We start from the raw sequence: 19288 nt of genomic DNA, 5'->3' as shown, positions 1-19288 counted from the left end.
TAATCTGGTTGAGAATTCTGAGATCCCAATACCTTTCTGGATGCAGGAGCAAATGCATGGCCTACAGCTTCAAACAATAATGCTGTCATCTCAGAAGACTTCTTCAGCACCTGAATGCATGGTGAGATTCCAAGAGCCTGTCTATGAGACTATTGAAGGAATGCCAGAGCCTCCATATAATAGAGATAATGATAATGACTTGATTGAGGGCCAAATCCACAACAAGATGTTTAGAGATGTGTTGGAAGAACTGGAACAGAGTGCTGAATCCACATCTACATGTGAACCAGAATCTACAGCTTCAATGGAGCTGAACCCTCAGCCTGCAAGATGTGTATTGAGCTGTACAACTAAAGGCAAATCACCAAGGCTATATGAAGATTATGCTTCCTATCTCACAGCCAACCTGCTAGCTTACAAAGTTAAGGTTCCATGCAACTACAAAGAAGCTATAACTAGTGAATATGCCAGCAAATGGAAGAGTGCTATGGAAAAACAAATTGAGAAGCTAGAAGCTGCCAATACTTGGAAGCTAGTTGAGACAGATTCAATAGATTCTACAGCTAAGATTCTACCTGGCAAATGGGTTTTTGACTTGAAAGTGAATGCTGACAGCTATATTATCTTCTTCTGTGCTAGATGGATCATATGCAGTAATTTCCAATGCCCTGGCCTTGATTTTGATGAGACTGCTGCATCTGTAGTCACTGAATCAGCTATCAAGCTCATGCTTATAAAAATAGCAGTTGAAGATATGCACTGCAAACAAGTTGATATAGTTACAGCCTACTTGCATGCCATACTTAAACACCATAAGATCTACATGAGTCTTTCAACTGGAACAGAAAGAAAAGGCTTTGTCTGCAGACTCTGGCAAGCTCTGTACAGACTGAAGCAAGCAGGACATCTTTAGCAGAAGACCTTCACAAAAGCTCTCATGGAGATCAGTTTAAAGCCACTAAAGGATACAGATTCATGTGTATTTATAGATGAAGAGTCTGGCCTGCTACTAATAATCTATATTGACAATGCCCTTATTACTGCTCCTATGAAAGAAACTGTTACTGATTTCAAAAACAAGCTGTTCAACCATTTCCCTATAAAATCTCTAGGCAAACTGTTGAGATTCCTAGGTTGCAAAATTGAACAAGATCATATGAAGCAAATAATCTATCTCTCTCAAGAATCATATGTTCAAAAGATTCTTGCCAAATTCTACATAAGTGGCTCAATAATCCAGACCACCTCTATGGCAGAAGGAGTATGGCTTATACAGGAGCCTGAGTCTAGTTCAGTAGTTGCTGAAAGCATTGTGAACTGGCTGCAACAGCTTCTTGGAGCTCTCAATTGGCTCTCAATAAAGAGCTGCTCTGATATTACATTGGCTGTCAACAAACTCCAACAATTCACTATAAAGCCAACACTAGAGCACCTAGAATATAGCAAACAAATACTGCATTATTTGAAAGGATCTCCCATGCTAGGCCTAACCCTCAGAGGCACTCTGAAGCCTGGAATCCCAGAATTACAAGTCTATATGGATGCTAGTCATCAAGACTGCAAGGAAGGACACTCAACAGAAGCATACATATTATTTTATATGGGAACTTCCATTATATGGAGCTCAAAATGCCAAAAGATTGTTGTGCTGTCAAGCACAGTAGCAGAATTTTGTGCTCTTGATTCTGCCATGAAGGAAGCACTCTGGATTCAGAAGCTCTTACAAGATCTCAATCTTCCAGCAAAAGCTCTGATTTCTATATATATGGATAGTGCAAACACTATAGCACTAGCTCACAAGCTGACATACACACTGGCCACCAGGTGGATGGATACATGTTGGTTCTTTGTGAAGGAGCTTCTCAAAGAGGAAAGAGTGAAACTCTACCATATACCAGGAATGGAGAATCCAGCAGACAGCTTGATGAAGCCACTTGGAAAACAAAAATTTAAAGAATTCTTACAGATGTTGAATCTCAACAACATGGATTCTACATTCACACTCACTTGATTAGGATGACACAAACACCAGTGGAAGTAGCATAACCCACAACAACATTACACCAGCAACAGATTTGGAGCTCAATCTCCAATTTGGACTTCCACTTACCATTTACTAAGAAATATTCCACTCATTTGGTTATTGAATCAGCTTGGATCCTGGATTTGTTGGATTTATGTATTTAGAAATTTGTCTTCTCCCAGTACTTGCTGGAGCCTAGAGGGTAGTGTCAAGACACTAGTCTCTATGTAGTTAGTCTCCAGCTTAGTGGCTTGGATCTTCTTTGATCTGATGCAGAGTTTTTGTCTCACTTCTCATCCCACAATCCTTTGGATGAGAGGAGAGAGGGCATGCACATCTATTGAGTTCACATTCCGTGGTTCCTATAGCTTCTGCATATGGTTAGTAGTCTCGTAGGTCCTTCCAAGAATATGTTCTGAATTCAGAAATGTAGCTTCTGATCCTCAATATAGAAATCAGGAAATGTTCAAACCCCTGATCAATGAATATATCTAGAAACATTCAGAATACCTTTTTGGGTTTATAAATGTTTATAGTATAGAAACCATTATAGTATAGAAACCATTATAGTATAGAAACCATTATAATATAGTTACTCCAGCAGACACTGGAGAGATTTCAACTAATGCACAATACTACATACATCAAACCACCTGATCTATCTATAAAAAGGAAACACTCTAAGTGCAGTTAAGAAAGATAGTCAGCAGAGCAGAATCCAGTTTAAGTCTTTCAGAATCTTTACTGACAGGTATTGTGTAAAGACTTGGTTTGTGAATTGCAGATAGGCCAATTATATAAATCTTATCCCAATTCACCTGTAAAATCAGCAAATCCAGTACTCTCTTGTACTGAATTTCATAAGCAGAGAACATGACAAAAAAAACTCTCCAGCAGCTGCTCTGATTGTGAGTGAATATGCATCTTATTTGTCTGATCTTAATGTCTGATGCATGAGTATACTCAACCAGATTATCAAGTTTTAATGTAGTGTGATGTGCATCTCCATTGAATGTAAAGATCAGCTTTTAAAACAATCAGACTGGAGTTAAACCTCTGTCAAGCATATGTTAATATGCCCAATTACTGCTGTATGAAAGTCAGAGCTTTTGCAAAAAGAAATACATAATTGGTAGTTCAGAAAGCCACATACTTTGTAAATTAAGTAATTTCATGACTTTGTAGCTACCATAGCAGAAATGAGGAGAATTTGTAAACCATAGATCCACTAGTCCCAATACATTTATGTCAGAATATACATTTATCCAAATCCATGGTTGTTTGAAAGTTTAAAAATATATACATTTCAAATTCAGAAATGTAGCTTCCAATCCTCAATATAGAAATTGGGAAATGTTCAAACCTCTGATCAACAAATATATCTAGAAACATTCAGAATACCTTTTCAGGTTTATAAATGTTTATAGTATAGAAACCATTATAGTATAGAAACCATTATAGTATAGAAACTATTATAGTATAGAAACTATTATAGTATAGTTACTCCAGCAGACACTGGAGAGATTTTAACTAATGTGCAATACTACATACATTAAATCACCTGATTCATCTATAAAAAGGAAACACTCCAAGTGCAGTTGAGAAAGATAGTTGGCAGAGCAGAATCTAGTTTAAGTCTTTCAGAATCTTTACTGACAGATATTGTGTAAAGACTTGATTTGTGAATTGCAGGTAGACTGATTATATGAATCTCATTCTGATTCACCTGCAAAATCAGCAAATCCAGTACTCTCTTGTGCTGAATTTCATAAGCAGAGAACATGGCAAAAAAAACCCTCCAGCAGCTGCCCTGGTTGTGGGTGAATATGTATCTTATTTGCCCAATCTTGATGCCTGATGCATGAGTATACTCAACCAGATCATCAAGTTTCAATGTAGTATGATGCACATCTTCATTAAATATAAAGGTCAGCTTTTGAAACAATCAGACTGGAGTTGAACCTTTACTAAGCATATGTTGATATGCCCAATTACTGCTGTATGAAAGTTGGAGCTTTTGCAAAAAGGAATATGTAATTGGTAGTTTGGAAAGCTGCACACTTTATAAATCAAGCAATTCCATGACTTTGCAGCTAGCTGGTAGTCAGCAGTAGACATTAATTAAGATATGAAAGGGGGTGATAGCATATGAATTATCAGCTTCATCAGCATTCTCATTATCATCTTGTTGCTTATTGTGTTCTGATTGCACAAGATCTTGCATGAGAATCAGACATTTACAATGAAGTTACTTCATCTGGCTGCTGATATAGAGTTCCAATTCCATAAGAGTCTCATCAAGAACCAAGAATATAGTGTATTTAAAGCTCTCATGAATCAGTAAAATCTTTTCAATATCATGCTTGTTGGTTTGCTGCATAAATACTTTATATTTATGATGTTTATTCTTTCTGATCAGTACATTGCAGTTATTTGGTACAGCATACTTCTTTGCCTGATCAGTATAGTGCACCCCAATATGCATGTTTGATTAGTGTTTCAAAGCATGTAACATCTTACCTGCTTTCAGAGCAATACTAACAGTATTGATTGAAATGTCCTCTGTTGGAGATATCATAATCTGATTAAATACTGGTGAATTCTGCTGTGATCTCAGCATTCATACTGCCTGGCTAGCTAACTGTAATGTCTTGGCAGTCATAACAGTAGCATCTATCACTTTCTGAAGCATAGTTTGAGTGTTGGCAACCACACTTTTAAGTTTATTGTACCTGACAGATGTCTGAGAAGTTAATAGTGAATTACTTCTTGCAATAGCATTAAAGATTTTAGCAAGCAATAAATATAGAATGTTGGAATTAATTAACTGTTCACTAAAGAAGTTATAGAGAGTCTGCTGAACAACAGTCTGAATTCAGTCAGACTTTAGAGCAAAGTAAAGTATAATTGGGATCACAATTGAAGCTCAGACATGTTTCTGAATTTGATAGAACTCCAGATAAGTAATTGGGGACTGCAGTCAGATTCAGTATTTCTGAAATAGAAATCTCTGTAAGATTTGGCAGTATTTCTTCTGCTTCTCAGGTGTCAATATATGTAATATCAATAATGTATGCGCAATTTTGGACAGGCCTGAAAATTCACTATGACAGAGATCAGAAAGAAAAAATGTTACCAGATTCAGTACTGGGCAGATCTTCAAAACTGGAGAACTTTTCTTGACCAATCTATAGATCTTCTACAGTGCTTCTTGCTCACAAACAGTCTGCTTTACCTCAATTTCAGCCTGCAAATTAAGTAGCTGGTAATGATATCAGCTGTATTTCATCAAGTTAAAATTCATATTGAATCTCTCTGCATTGGAGACAGTACAGCTCCAACAGAAGACTGTTGCAGTAGAGTATTTGATTCTAGCATTGTCATTTTGCTGCAGCATGTTATCAAGATAAGTAATACAAGAAGTAATGACTCTGACAGTTTCTTCACCAGTTACTATAATATCAAATCCTCTTTCAACTGCTTGTAAACTGGGAGTCAATGCCTCCACAACATTGGGAAAATTTGTAGTATGAGGTCTGAGAGTAATTATATATACATTGTTTTGTTGTCTTCTTTTAAAATCATTAAGTTCTGCAGGAATCATATAAAAGCCAGTTATATTTTAGTACATGTTCTGATATAGACTGAATCTATCAATGAACAGCAGAAAGGGAATGGATATAGTTCTCTTGATAGTGTTGCCTGGGCAGAGCATCTTGATCAGTATATTCCTCTTATATGCCACAATTTCCAGTTCACCCTGAAGCAGAGTGCTAAGTTGGAGCTCTTGTACAGATAATATGTGGTGAATTGTATTCATTACTTGCTGTATAAAGAACTCATTTGTTTCTGAGGGTTTGTAGCTATCTGATCTGTTAAAGATGTAGTCAAGATGAACATCCAGTCAGGCTAGAATGTTGTCTTCATGTATGATGTAAGTTTTCTGGTCTTCCAGTAAGAGCAGCTTGTTTGGGCAAAGTGGAGATCTCAGTAAATGGATTCTTTTATCAAAGCTGTTGGCAGTAATAGTGTACTGGACAATAAGAACAATTTTACTGAGTTTTGTGCAGGCCAGTCTCTGGTTCTGATCTACAAATTAAATTCTTCTGATATGAATTTCTTGTTCATTTCAAGTGCACTTACATGCAGCATTGTTGCACCTGAAATGAACAAAATTGGAAGAAAAGACTGATATTTTGTCAGGATATCATGCAAAGTCATCTGACAAACATCTAATAGAGCTCCTCCAGCTCCATGATTGCCATAATTTGGTTGGGTTGTCAACTAGATTGGCCATACCAATATGTATCTTCTTGTGAAATACAAAAGACCTTGCCAGTAATGACAAAAGAGTCACAGGATCCTGAAAAAATAAATTAAATGTGAGAGATGTCTGTATTAGTTGCTTCTCAGCAGGTGAAAGAGTTGGCATTTTCAATGGAACAGCTGGTATGGATGCCTGTTAGATGAGAAGTATAGAAAATTGAGCTCTGCATTTCTTCTTTAATGTGCTCAGCCCTAATGGTAGAGATCTCAGTGTACTGATATCTTTGGGAATCTGTAAGACTTCCTGCAGTGCCTTGTAGTATCAGCAAGATATTTCTGATTTTTTGCATCATAATTCTAAAGTGAGTGTGAAGTGGTCCAGCATTTTATCAGACTTCACACATGCATGAACTAGGATCTTTGATGGGTCATTTATTGTAGTCAGAATGTAGGTTTCAGCTGGCTGGTCACCCAATAAATTCTCTAGTTATGAATGAAAATTGGAATCTCTATTGCCAACTGGGTGCACTGAATGTAATATAGTCTGTAATCAGGGTTTGAATTCAGGCTCTTTATACTGTTGTGATTCATTGTTATCAACTGATCTCATGGGTAGAGCTGCCACTGCTTCTTGTATAATCTCCTGCACTCTGATATCTTCTGGTTCAGAATGAGTGTCAGATAGAGTGTTGAATGGAGTATTAGAGACATCTGAAAGACTTGCTGTATTCTGTACACAGTAATTAGAATGATGCAGGCTGACAGAGAATTCAAGATCTTACACTCAATCCTGACTCCTCAGTTTGATTATTCAGCTGAATATTGAGTTTCACTGAAGATAAAATGTGATTGCAATCTTGTGATTCCTGCAACAAATAAGCAGGCTGTCTGTATCTTTGAAACTGTAAGACTGGAAATAGCAAATGAAGTTGCCTTCTCCAAAACATATAGTTCTCTATACACCTCAAGTATCTTGAATCTTGCATGTTTGCTTGAGATTTATATGCTGGTTTCTGCAGTAGTTGAGTTTCAAGTTACAGGAACAGTGAGAGTTGCTATAGAATTTCTTTGGGACAAAGTATATAGGAATTAGAAAGAAAATTGCTGTTTGATTGGAGGATTGAATGTATTATAGCAAAGTTGAATGTTAGAGCAGCTGCAAAATGTGCTAACTGTACTACAGACCAACTGTAATATTCTGATCATCTAGACCTGTAATTAGCTCTAAGAGATGCAAGATCAGCAATGATCTGTATCCTTCTGGGTGATCAGCCTATTTCAAAGAAATCAATCACTTAGTGGTGTTGAATTTTAGAATGTAGAGGAATATGAATACAGATCTGAATAGTAACTTGAGCAGTTAAATGTGCTCCAAGTCAACTATATAATAGATAGTGAACCTCTCTGAAATTCAAGCATTCACTCTTGTTCATTCTCAACAGCAATCCAATAGCCAAAATGTCAGAGACACAGAGTACACCAGTGCTAAAAAGAACAGCTTGCATCTTCTCATGGGCCCAATTGCACAACATGCTAAAGGCTCAAGAGACATTGTTCAGTTTGAATACAAGTATCTGAACTGAAGTGTTCTCTGATCATACAGAGATTGAAAAGTGGGTTTGAGTGATGGAGCATGAGATATGAAATTAGGTGCAATGAGCCTATATATTAATATTAAATACTGATCTGATTCCTGATACCATCTAGAAGATGCTGAGTCTTGAGAACTGAAAAGCTGGAAATGACTTATATTTTTGTGAACTTTCCAGATGCATGTTGGACCTCTGTAAAGATTGAAAATGTAAGATCTTGAGTAGCTTGAAGATTGAAATAATGTCTCTAAACTTCTAGTTATGATATAAACTGACCTCATTTGCAGAATCATGTCAGAGAATGTATTGAACTCAGCTTGACTGAGAATTCTGATTTTGAACTTCATGAAATAACTGATTGACAAAAGCTGATCAGTTATTTTGTCTGATTGTTCAAGTGGGACCAATTCTGTAAAGTCTTTTACTGGGTCAAGCTGTGTGTTGATTTTGAGAAGTCAGCTCCACAAGAAAAATGGTATTTTGAATGTAAGTCAATAGTAAATCTTAATTGCCATGATTTCTGCTCTGACAGTTATGGCAATAGAGGTGTATGCAAATTTAGCAGCATATGTGAAGCTGTATCTTGATAACAACAGTTTAAAATAGAATGCATTCACTTTGTTAATCTACACCTGGAATTCTGTACTCAAGCTCTGAAACTGCTTGACACAGAAACCAGGACTGAGAGATGTTAATTCAGATGACTTTGCCCAACAGAAGATCTAATCAAGAAAGTTAAAGACTGTTCATGTTGAGACTTTGCCAGAAATTCTGGATGCAGTCCAGTTAACATCTAGTATGCTGTTCAGGAAACCTGATTCATGTCTGGCTCAGGCAGTGCAAGCTCCACAGGAGCCAGAGAATGATAATTCAGACAAGAAGAATTGAAATTCTTTGCAGAACATTATGAAGAATTATTTTGAAACTGTAACAAATTGGCCTGCCTGTTTAAAGAGATCTGTGCCAGCCACAACTGATCACATGCCCTGAAAGAGACACAGATTCTAGTTGAATACATGAAAAGATGCCTTCTTGAGTCAAAATTAGCTGTTAGTTTGTGCTTCAAAATAGATTTTGAGGTTTGATATCTAGACTTTAATGCAATGCTCTGTTATATCAATGCTTGCAAGAGCTGAATTTCACTATATTTAATATATATCTCTTTATTGTTCACTGTAATTGGCTGTAGAAGCTCTAAGCAAAATGAGTTAGCACTTAGTAATGTATAAATAGATATGTTCTGATTAGGAAATCCAAAACAATCAAGCAGACATGCTAGATATAATAATCTCTTTCCACATAAAATCTCTTTTTTCTTCTCTTCTTTTCTTTCTTTCCTTCTCTTGAGCTTATTATATTTCTTGTTGCCTCTCTCCTCCTATTTCAATATTGAGATAAGTGGTAGATTTCAGAATAAAATAAGGAACTGCAGCAAACTGAAGAATAATATATGCAGAAATAGCAAAAAATGGCTTTACAAACACATAAATTGGCAGCAGCTCAGGACAAGCACTCTCTGATGTTCATAAAGAAGAAGCCAGAGTAAAAGCTCTCAGCTGTCAAAAAAGAGCCTGTTATAATGGACAATACACTCTGTAGCTGCTGTTTAATATTTGTGTATATAATGCATATTAAAAAGTCTTGTTCCTGCAAGCAAGAAACTGTAAAGGCCTGCATTAATTGTGCAGAAGATAAAAAAGCCTGTGCTTCTGTCTCTTCAGAGCTGTAGAAGAAAGTGACAGCATTGCTGTCTAATTATAATAATTTTCTCAGACTTAAGAACATGACACTCTGAGAGAAATTGAAAGCCAGTATGGCAGAACAGGCTGCTGGTCTCAGTGAATTGCTTGCCAAAATGACATCTCTATTAGTCTGAACTGATGAATCCCCCCCTCTTTCTCTCTTCAATGCTGAAGTTGGTGCTGCCACTTTGGCAGTATTGGAAAAGCTTGTGTTCATTTAAGTTAAACAAAAAGAGCTTGTGAAGCATACATTCTGCTCTGTCAAGATAGGTTGAACTGATTGGATATCATACATTCAACTCATGCTAATGTAGTTATATATATAGAATATTGAAAGAATCTTGGCTGACATCCACCAGAACTTAAAGTTCAATTGTTTATCTTCTGTAATCAGTATACTTGATGCAATGTTGGGATGAATTAAACTGACTTTGATATTTGATAACAGAAAAAGTAAAAGACAGAAGAAACTGTCTGCAAATTAGTAACTAAGATAGACTGATTTGCTGCTGTCCTGCCCTCTGTTGCATTCACTTCTTCTCTTCTCTTCTCCACTCTGATTACACCTTCTTCCTTCATTTAGTTACAGCCAAATATATCTGTGTTGGGCCTGTCTCCAACTGGAGACAGTGGAGCTGATTTGCTCAAAAGTATGATCAGACAGTCTGAATAGGCTTGCTCTGATAATTCTTCTGTACTGGTCTTACACTCTGTCCTTGAACCAGAGACTCCAACCAGTAAGAAGGCTCCCAAAATTTAAAAAAAAAAAAAAACTTCATTATAATTTGGGTTGTGCAGGTGGTTGTGTAATACTTAGTTAGTTTCTAGTAATTGAAAAGCTTCCAAATCAGGTTCAAAACCCTCAATTGGTGCATTATATATTCTGAATTCTATACATTTCAGACCCTTTATACATGCATTGTAAATATATGGTTGATCTAGGGTGGTATCCAGTTCTGGGATTTTCTGTCCTGGTTCCAGATTCCTGTCCCAATTCCTGTCCTGAGGACAGGATCAGGTTGAAGCTCAGCTTAATGGGATGGGACCAGGTTGTTTAACAGCATATTGGGACAGTTCTGTGGGAACTGGGATTGGGATGGGATTGGGACTGGGATCAAAATCTAGCTAGTAGAACAGGCCCGGGACCTGACATGACAAAATAGGATAGGACTGGGATTTCAATATTGTATATGGGATGGGACCAGTAAAGTGTAGGATGGGACCAGGAACCCTGGTCCCATTTGTGTTGTCAAAAAGTAACAAAATTTGGTAACAGTCCTAATATAATTTTATCAATTTATTCAACTTCAGAAAAGTACCAAAATTTGGTAATGCTCTTTGCATAATTGGATCATATTGCCAAATGATAGCCAGGCTTGAGGCCATGACCTTGGCCTCAAGCCTGGCTATCATTTGGCAGAATTGGGCCTCCCTACATGCAGTAATAGGATGCTGTGCCTGGCTTGTTTTGGCCTAAATATGTCAGGACTGTTATCAAATTTCATTACTTTTGAATTCTATCTTCTTTTTCTGCTGAGCTTCATTCTCAGTCTCTGTGACCTCTTCTCAGCAACACTTCTTCTCTTTCTCCCTCTTCTTTTGCTGAGAGACCATGAGCTGGTGCTTATGGTACTTCTTTGACTTGCTCTTGGCAAATCACTTGGCCATCAACTCTTCAATGGCTTTATCTTTAATCATCTTGCAATCCTTCTCACTGCTATTCTGTCTGTAATGGATGTCAATATGATTCAACACAAACTACTGAGGGTGCATACCACTCATGTTTTGCTTGAATTCTCTTCAGCACATCATGGCATGCCTTGCAATCCATCTCTCCTGCCTTGAATATGTCTTTTTGATGGCCTTTCAAGATCTGGCAGTGCTCCCATGCCATACAGATCTTCTCTCTTATTGAATATTGTTTTGGCCCCATCTTCACAATTGTATGTGATGAGTTGAATTGCTGGCTACAGAATAATGAGATTATAGAGTATATTAACCAAGTACTTGCATAGGATGGTTACTATATACATTGTTTACATTCTACAGGCATGTTGCTATAGGCAAGCTCAACATGTTGTTGCTATGCTGGCTACAGGATAATGGGATTATAGAGTGTATTGACCAAGTACTGTAGAATGGTTACTATACACATTGTTTACATTCTACAGGCATGTTGCTATAGGCAAGATCAATACATTGTTGCTATACTGGCTACAGAATAATAACATCAGATCAGTCTCTCTTCTCTTCTCTTTCTCTTTCTCTTCTTCTTCTTTCTCTTCAGGACTAATATTGACAATTCCCTCTCTCTCCCTCTCCTTCTCCACTATCTTTTTATTTACTGCACTTCAATGTCCACACATACAACAAACATATACTGCAACAAAATAGATTATATTAAGAGGTGAGTGCTTGCAGAATACTGCTCTGATACACATTATTTACTGACAAGATGTTAGTTTTCCCTGTGCACATCCATTTCATATAGCTGAAGAGGAGCAGCACAAGGCTGCATTGAAAGAATGGGCTCTGAAGAAGAGCAATTGGCATAAAGTTAATAAAGATGTTGATCTGACCAACTTTGATCAGAAGAATTCCTGCCCCCACCCCTCTGTTCAAAATTGGAAGGCTAGCACTTGTATGTCAAAAAGTAATGATTTTTGGTAACAGTCTTGATGCTAATTGATGAAAATAGGTACCATCAAGGAAATCTGCCACTTTCAGAGCTCTATCAAGCTAATCTTGCTGGTGGCCCTGTTCCAGCAATTGGTTCAGGAAATTACTTTGTCCTGTCACCAAGAACATGAATATTACTGGCAACATACTGCCATTGAGTCACTTCAGAAGGCAGCTGAAGTAATCTTGTGTGCTCTGTTTGAGTGTAAGTCACTCTTAGCAATGGCACCAACAATTATACTGAGTAATATAGGCTTTGTTATAGCAATGGTGCACCATAAGTGTGTTACAGTCAACACCAACAATATGAAGCTCATTCTTGGCATTGGTGCCAAAATCAGGTTGAACTATTTCAGCCCAATTGATGCGCCTGATCACCCTGCCCCTGCCACCACCACCCACAACCTGTGTGCTGCCCCCGCCCCGCCAACTACTGCTGCTGCCACTCCACCACCACCACCACTGCCCACCACCACCTCTCTGCCTCCCCCCAGCACCATCAGGGTCTCCGCCTGTCAAATGGCGGGTATTAGAGCCCCTGTCCGGTTCACAAAGCCAGTTCTGGAGGAGCAGGAGGAGGAGGAGGAGAAGAAGAAGGAGGAGGGGGAGAAGGAGGACAATGATAATAATGAAGATGATGACAATAATGATTAACTTGCCATTTAGGCAGTTCCTGTTTGTTTGCTGGCTTCAGCCATTAGTTAGTTTTAATACTTTGTTTCTTTTGACAATCAAATTGATTTTTCTATGGGTTCCATCTTCATCAAAAAAGTAACAAAATTTGGTAACAGTCCACACAAAATTTGATCAGTTTGACTCTTCCCTATGAATTTGACACAATGGGACCAGAAATTCTGGTCCCATTCTGGTCCCACTATGGACCCGGCCAGAATAAGAAATGGGAGTCTACCATCTCTGCTGGAATAGGATGTGGGACATAATTTTCTATTTGAGGATGGGACTGGGAAATAATTTCTGGAATAGGGATGGGAACAGAACCTCAAGCTCTTGAGTGGGATGGGACATGAGACTGAGATTTCATATTTGGGATCCTGGCTGTTTCTAAATTTGGGACAGGGACCAGGTTCAATGGGAAATGGAATCCCATTCTGGTCCTGAATACCAGTCTAGGTTGATCTACAGTTTCAAGCTTGCAACCCATGGTTCAATGGGTTGCATCAGATAAACATTTTCTGACAGTTGCCTGAAAAGCTCATTTTTCCAGTATGGTAGCTGGTAGTCAGCAGTAGGCATTGATTAAGATATAAAAGAGAATGATAGCATATGAATTATTAGCTTTATTGACATTCTCATCATCATCTTGTTGCTTATTGTGTTCCAATCACACAAGATCTTGCATGAGAATCAGACATTTGTGATGAAGTTGCTTCATCTGGCTGCTGATATAGAGTTTCAATTTCATAAGAGCCTCATCAAGAATCAAGAATATAGTGCATTTGAAGCTCTCATAAATCAGTAAAATCTTTTCAACATCATGCTTGTTAGTTTGCTGCACAAATACTTTATATTCATGATATTTATTCTTCTTGATCAGTACATTACAGTTATTTGGTACAGCATACTTCTTTGCCTGGTCAGTATAATGCACTCTGATATGTATGTTTGATTAGTGTTTCAAAGCATGTAACATCTTATCTGCTTTCAGAGCAATACTGACAGTATTAATTAAAATGTTCTCTATCAGAGATGTCACAATTCAATTAAATACTGATGAATTCTGCCATGATCTCAGCATCTATACTGTTCAGCTAGCTGACCATAATGCTTCAGCAGTTATGACAGTAGCATCTATCACTTTCTGAAGTATAGTTCAGGCATTAGCAACCACACTTTTAAGTTCATTATACCTGACAGATATCTGAAAAGTTAATAGTGAATTGCTTCTTGCAATAATATTAAAGATTTTAGCAAGCAATAAATACAGAATGTCAGAATTAATTAACTGTTCACTAAAGAAGTTATAGAGAGTCTGCTGAACAACAGTCTGAATTCAGTCAGGCTTTAGAGTAAAGCAGAGTATAATTGAAATTATAATTAAAGCTCAGACATATTTCTGAATTTGATAGAACTCCAGATAGATAATTGGGAACTGCAGTCAGATTCAGCATCTTCAAAATGGAAATCTCTATAAAGTTTGGCAGTATTTCTTCTGTCTCTTAGATGTTAATATATGTAATATCAATAATATATGTGCAATTTTGAACAGGCCCAAAAATTCACTATAACAGAGATCAGAGAGAAAAAATGTCACTAGATTTAGTATCAGACAGATCTTCAAAACTGAAGAACTTTTCTTGATTAATTCATAAGTCTTCTACAGTGCTTCTCACTTGTGAACAGTTTACTTTATCTCAATTTCAGCCTGCAAATTAAGTAGCTGGTAATGATATTAGCTGTGTTTTATCAAGTCAAAATTCATATTGAACCTCTTTACATCAGAGACAGTACAGCTTCAACAGAAGACTGTTACAGTAGAGTATTTGATTCCAGTATTATTATTTTGCTGCAGTATGTCATCAAGATAAGTAATACAAGAAGTAATGATTCTGACAGTTTCTTCACCAGTTACTATAATGTCAAATTCTCTTTCAACTGCTTGTAAACCAGAAGCCAATATTTCTACAACATCAGAAAAATTTGTAGCATAAGATCTGAGAGTAATTATATATACATTATTTCATCATCTTCTTTTAGAATCATTAAGTCCTGCAGAAATCATATAGAAGCCAGTTATATTTTAGTACATGTTCTAATATAAACTGAATTCATTAATAAACAGCAGGAAGAGAATGGATATAGTTTTCTTGATAGTATTGTCTGGACAGAGCATCTTGATCAGCATATCTCTCTTGTATGCCACAATTTTCAGTTCACTCTGGAGCAGAGTGCTAAGTTGAAGCTCTTGTACAGATGATATGTAGCAAATTGTATTTATTACTTGCTGTACAAAGAATCTATTTGTTTCTGAGAGTTTGTAGCTATTCAATCTATTAAAGATGTAGTTAAGATGGACATCCAGTTGAGCTAGAATATTGTCTTCATGTATAATGTGAGTTTTCTGATCTTTCAGTAAGAGCAGCTCATTCAGGCAAAGCAGAGATCTCAGTAAATGAATTCTTTTATTAAAGCTGTTGACAGTAATAGTGTACTGGACAATAAGAATAATTTCATCAGATTTTGTACAGGCCAGTCTCCAGTTCTAACTCACAAATTAAATTCTTCCAATATAAATTTCTTGTTTATTTCAAGTGCACTTACATGCAGCATTATTGCACCTGAAACAAACAAAATTGAAAGAAAAGACTGGTGTCTCATCAGAATATCATGCAAAGTCATCTGATGAACATCTAATAGAGCTTCCCCAGCTTTATGATTGCCACAATTTGGTTGGGTTGTCAACTAGATCAGCCATACTAATATGTATCTTCTTGCAAAATACAGGAGACCTTGCCAGTAATGACAAAAGAGCCACAGAATTCTGAAAAAATAAATTAAATGTGAGAGATATCTGTATTAGTCACTTCTCAGCAGGTGAAAAAGTTAGTATTTTCAATGGAACAGCCAGTATGAATACCTGTCAGATGAGAAGTATAGAAAATTGAGCTCTGCATTTCTTCTTCAACATGCTCAGCCTTAATAGTAGAGATCTCAGTACATTAATGTCTTCAGGAATCTGTAAGACTTTCTGCAGTGTCTTGTAGTATTGGCAAGATATTCCTGATTTTTCACACCATAATTCTAAAGCAAGTATGAAGTAATCTAGCATTTTATCAGGCTCTGCACATACATGAACTAGAATCTCCAACAGATTATTCATTATAGTCAGAATGTAGGTCTTAACTGGCTGGTCACCCAATAAATTCTCTAGTTGTAAATGAAAATCAGAATCTCCATTATCAACCAGGTGCACTGGATGTAATATAGTCTGTAACCAGAGTTTGAATTTGGGCTCTTCATATTATTATGATTCATTATTATTAACTGATCTCATGAGTAGAGCTGCTACTGCTTCTTATATAATCTTCTGCACTCTGATATCTTCTAGTTCAGAATGAGTATCAGATAGAGCATCAGACAGAATATCAGAGACATCTGAAAGACTTACTGCATTCTGTATACAGTAATTAGAATAATGCAGGCTGACAGAGAATTCAAGATCTTATACTTAATTCTGACTTTTCAGTTTGATTGTTTGACTAAATGTCAGGTTCCACTAAAGATAAAATGTAATTGCAATCTTGCAATTTCCACAACAAATAGACAGACTGTCTGTATCTTTGAAACTGTAAGACTGGAAATAGCAAATAAAGTCATCTTCTCTAAAATATATAGTTCTTTATGCATCTCAAGTATCTCAGATCTCACATGTTTGCTTGAGATTTATATGCCAGTTTCTGCAGTAGTTAAGTTTCAAGTTACAGAAACAGTGAGAATTGCTGTGGAATTTCTTTGAGATAAAGTATGTAGAAATTAGAAAGAAAATTACTGTTTGATTGGGGATTCAGATGTATTATAGCAAAGTTAAATGTTAGAGCAGCTGCAAAATGTGCCAACTGTGCTGCAGATTAACTATAATATTTCAATCATCTAGACCTGTAATTAACTCTAAGAGATACAAGGTCAGCAATGATCTGCATTCTTCTGGATGATCAGCCTATTTCAAAGAAATCAATCACTTAGCAGCATTGAATTTTAGAATGTAGAGAAATATAGATACAGATCTGAATAGTAACTTGAGCAGTCAAATATACTTCAAGTTAACTATATAATAGATAGCAAACTTCTCCAAAATTCAAGCATTTACTCTCATTCATTCTCAACAGCAATCTGATAGCCAAAATGTCAGAGATACAGAGCACACCAGCATCAAAAAGAACAGCTTACACCTTCTCATAAATCTAATTGCACAACATGTTAAAGACTCAAAAAGTATCATTTAGTTCAAATACAAGTATCTGAACTGAAGTGTTCTCTAATCATACAAAGATTGAAAAGCAGGTTCAAGTAATGGAGCACAAGATACAAAATCAGATGCAATAAGCCTATATATCAACATTAAATACTGATCTGATCCCCAATATCATTCAGAAGATGCTGAGTCTTGAGAACTGAAAAGCCAGAAACAACTCATATTTTTGTGAACTTTTCAGATGCATGTCAGATCTCTGTAAAGATTGAAAATGTAAGATCTTGAGTAGCTTGAAGATCAGAATAATGTTTCTAAACTTCTAGTTATAGTATAAACTGACCTTATTTGTAGAATTATATCAGAGAATGTATTGAACTCAGCTTGACTGAAAATTCTGATTTTGAACTTTATGAAATAACCAATCAATAAAAGCTGATCAGCTATTTTGTCTGATTGTTCAAGTAGGATCAATTCTGTAAAGTCTTTTACTGGATCAAGCCATGTATCAATTTTGAGAAGTCAGCTTCACAAGAAAAATGATATTTTGAATATAAGTTAATAATAAATCTTAATTGCCATGATTTCTGCTCTGACAGTTATGACAATAGAGGTGTATGCAAATTTAGCAGTATACATGAAGCTGTATCTTGATGATAACAGTCTGAAACAGAATACATTCATTCTGTTGACCTACATCTAGAATTCTGTACTCAAGCTCTGGAACTGCTTGACACAGAAACCAGAACTGAGAGATATTAATTTAAATGACTTTACCTGACAGAAGATCTAATCAAGAAAGCTAAAGACTGTTTATGTTGAGACTTTATCAGAAATTCTGGATGCAGTTCAGTTGATATCTAGTATTGAAGTGGAGTATGATGGGATGCCTTGTCAAAGTAGGTGAGTTGATTGAGATGGTGAGAGCACAAGAAGAATGAAAAATCACAATATAGTAAGAATGGTAATGGCTGAGTAGTAAGAACAGAGAAGCATGCCTTAATAGATGCCTAAGCTCATAAGAAATAATAGTACTAAAGAGTCTGTACTAATACAGGCAGCTCTAATAAGAAACAGTAGCAAGCTTTATGAACAAGAGATCTTCATATTCTCTAACTAATAACCAAACTAGCAATAAAGAATGAGTGTGTAGAAAAGTACAAAGGTGCATGAAGGTATTAAGTGAGATGCAGGAGCTATAGATGATTTATATAGCTCAGAGATAGTAGCTGGAGGGATTTTGTGTCTTGGACTGGAACAATCTTTGTTCTAATATAGTACCAGAATCCCCACTACATTTTCTTCTGGCTTTTAATGTTAGTGTCCCCTGACAACAGACAACATATGAAACAAAATAAAGGCAATTTAGTAAAGAAAATAAGAGGCTAAGAATTAGTAACAATCTGGTAAGAAAAGAGATAGAAAATAAGAATAAAGAGAGTGACAGCAGCAATCTCTAATAGTGATCATCATGATTCTCTTCTTCCACCAAGTTCTCAGAAGAAGGAGAAGACTGAACTGATGCTGGATCAATATTATTGTGCACACAATGTCAATAGAATTTGTTACCAAAAGCTTTCTTTTTAATTTGGTATGTCTTGACAATAGCATCCAAAGCAATTCATATAATCTTTAGATGCCAGTTATTAATGAAGTTCTGAGTCTTCTTCTCTTCTGGTTCAAAGAGGGTATCAAGCTCCTCAATTACTATAGAGTTGTTCCATCTAATTTGGCCTATCAAGACATCTGATATAGCTCCTAAGCCTTGCAATTGAATAGCAGTAGAGAATCAATATGGAACTGATGTGTAATGGTTTAAATGGCCAGAAGATAATGATGGCTCTGGAACTAGATTTCTATATGCAGTGGAGAGCTGTAACCAGGTACCAGCTTTATTGACTTTAAGATGTTCATGGTTCTTCTGAATTGCCACATACCAGGGTAGCATAGTATGCCAGACCTTTTTGCATGAACTGTGAGCTCCATGGGGCAGTAGAAGACTTGTAATTTGGATATTGCCAGGTTTACAAATGATGTTGGTCCATCTAATACTAAATTT

The 19288-nt window shown here is 36.5% G+C and overlaps 1 protein-coding gene across 1 annotated transcript; it reads left to right on the top strand.

Moving 5' to 3' along the window:
- Window positions 1–11977: 11977 nt before the first annotated feature.
- On the top strand, window positions 11978–12956 carry CIMG_12971 (uncharacterized protein; the record flags this gene model as incomplete). Its single annotated transcript, XM_001240034.2, has 4 exons — window positions 11978–12030; window positions 12086–12264; window positions 12322–12507; window positions 12556–12956. 4 exons carry the CDS (start codon window positions 11978–11980, stop codon window positions 12954–12956), a joined length of 819 nt encoding a protein of 272 aa, XP_001240035.2.
- Window positions 12957–19288: the final 6332 nt, after the last annotated feature.

The sequence above is a fragment of the Coccidioides immitis genome (assembly GCF_000149335.2).
Source record: "Coccidioides immitis RS genomic scaffold supercont3.2, whole genome shotgun sequence".
Classification (NCBI taxonomy): Eukaryota; Fungi; Ascomycota; class Eurotiomycetes; order Onygenales; family Onygenaceae; genus Coccidioides; species Coccidioides immitis.
The sequence above is the reverse complement of the archived record's forward strand: the minus strand, read 5'-3'. Positions and strand labels throughout refer to the sequence as shown.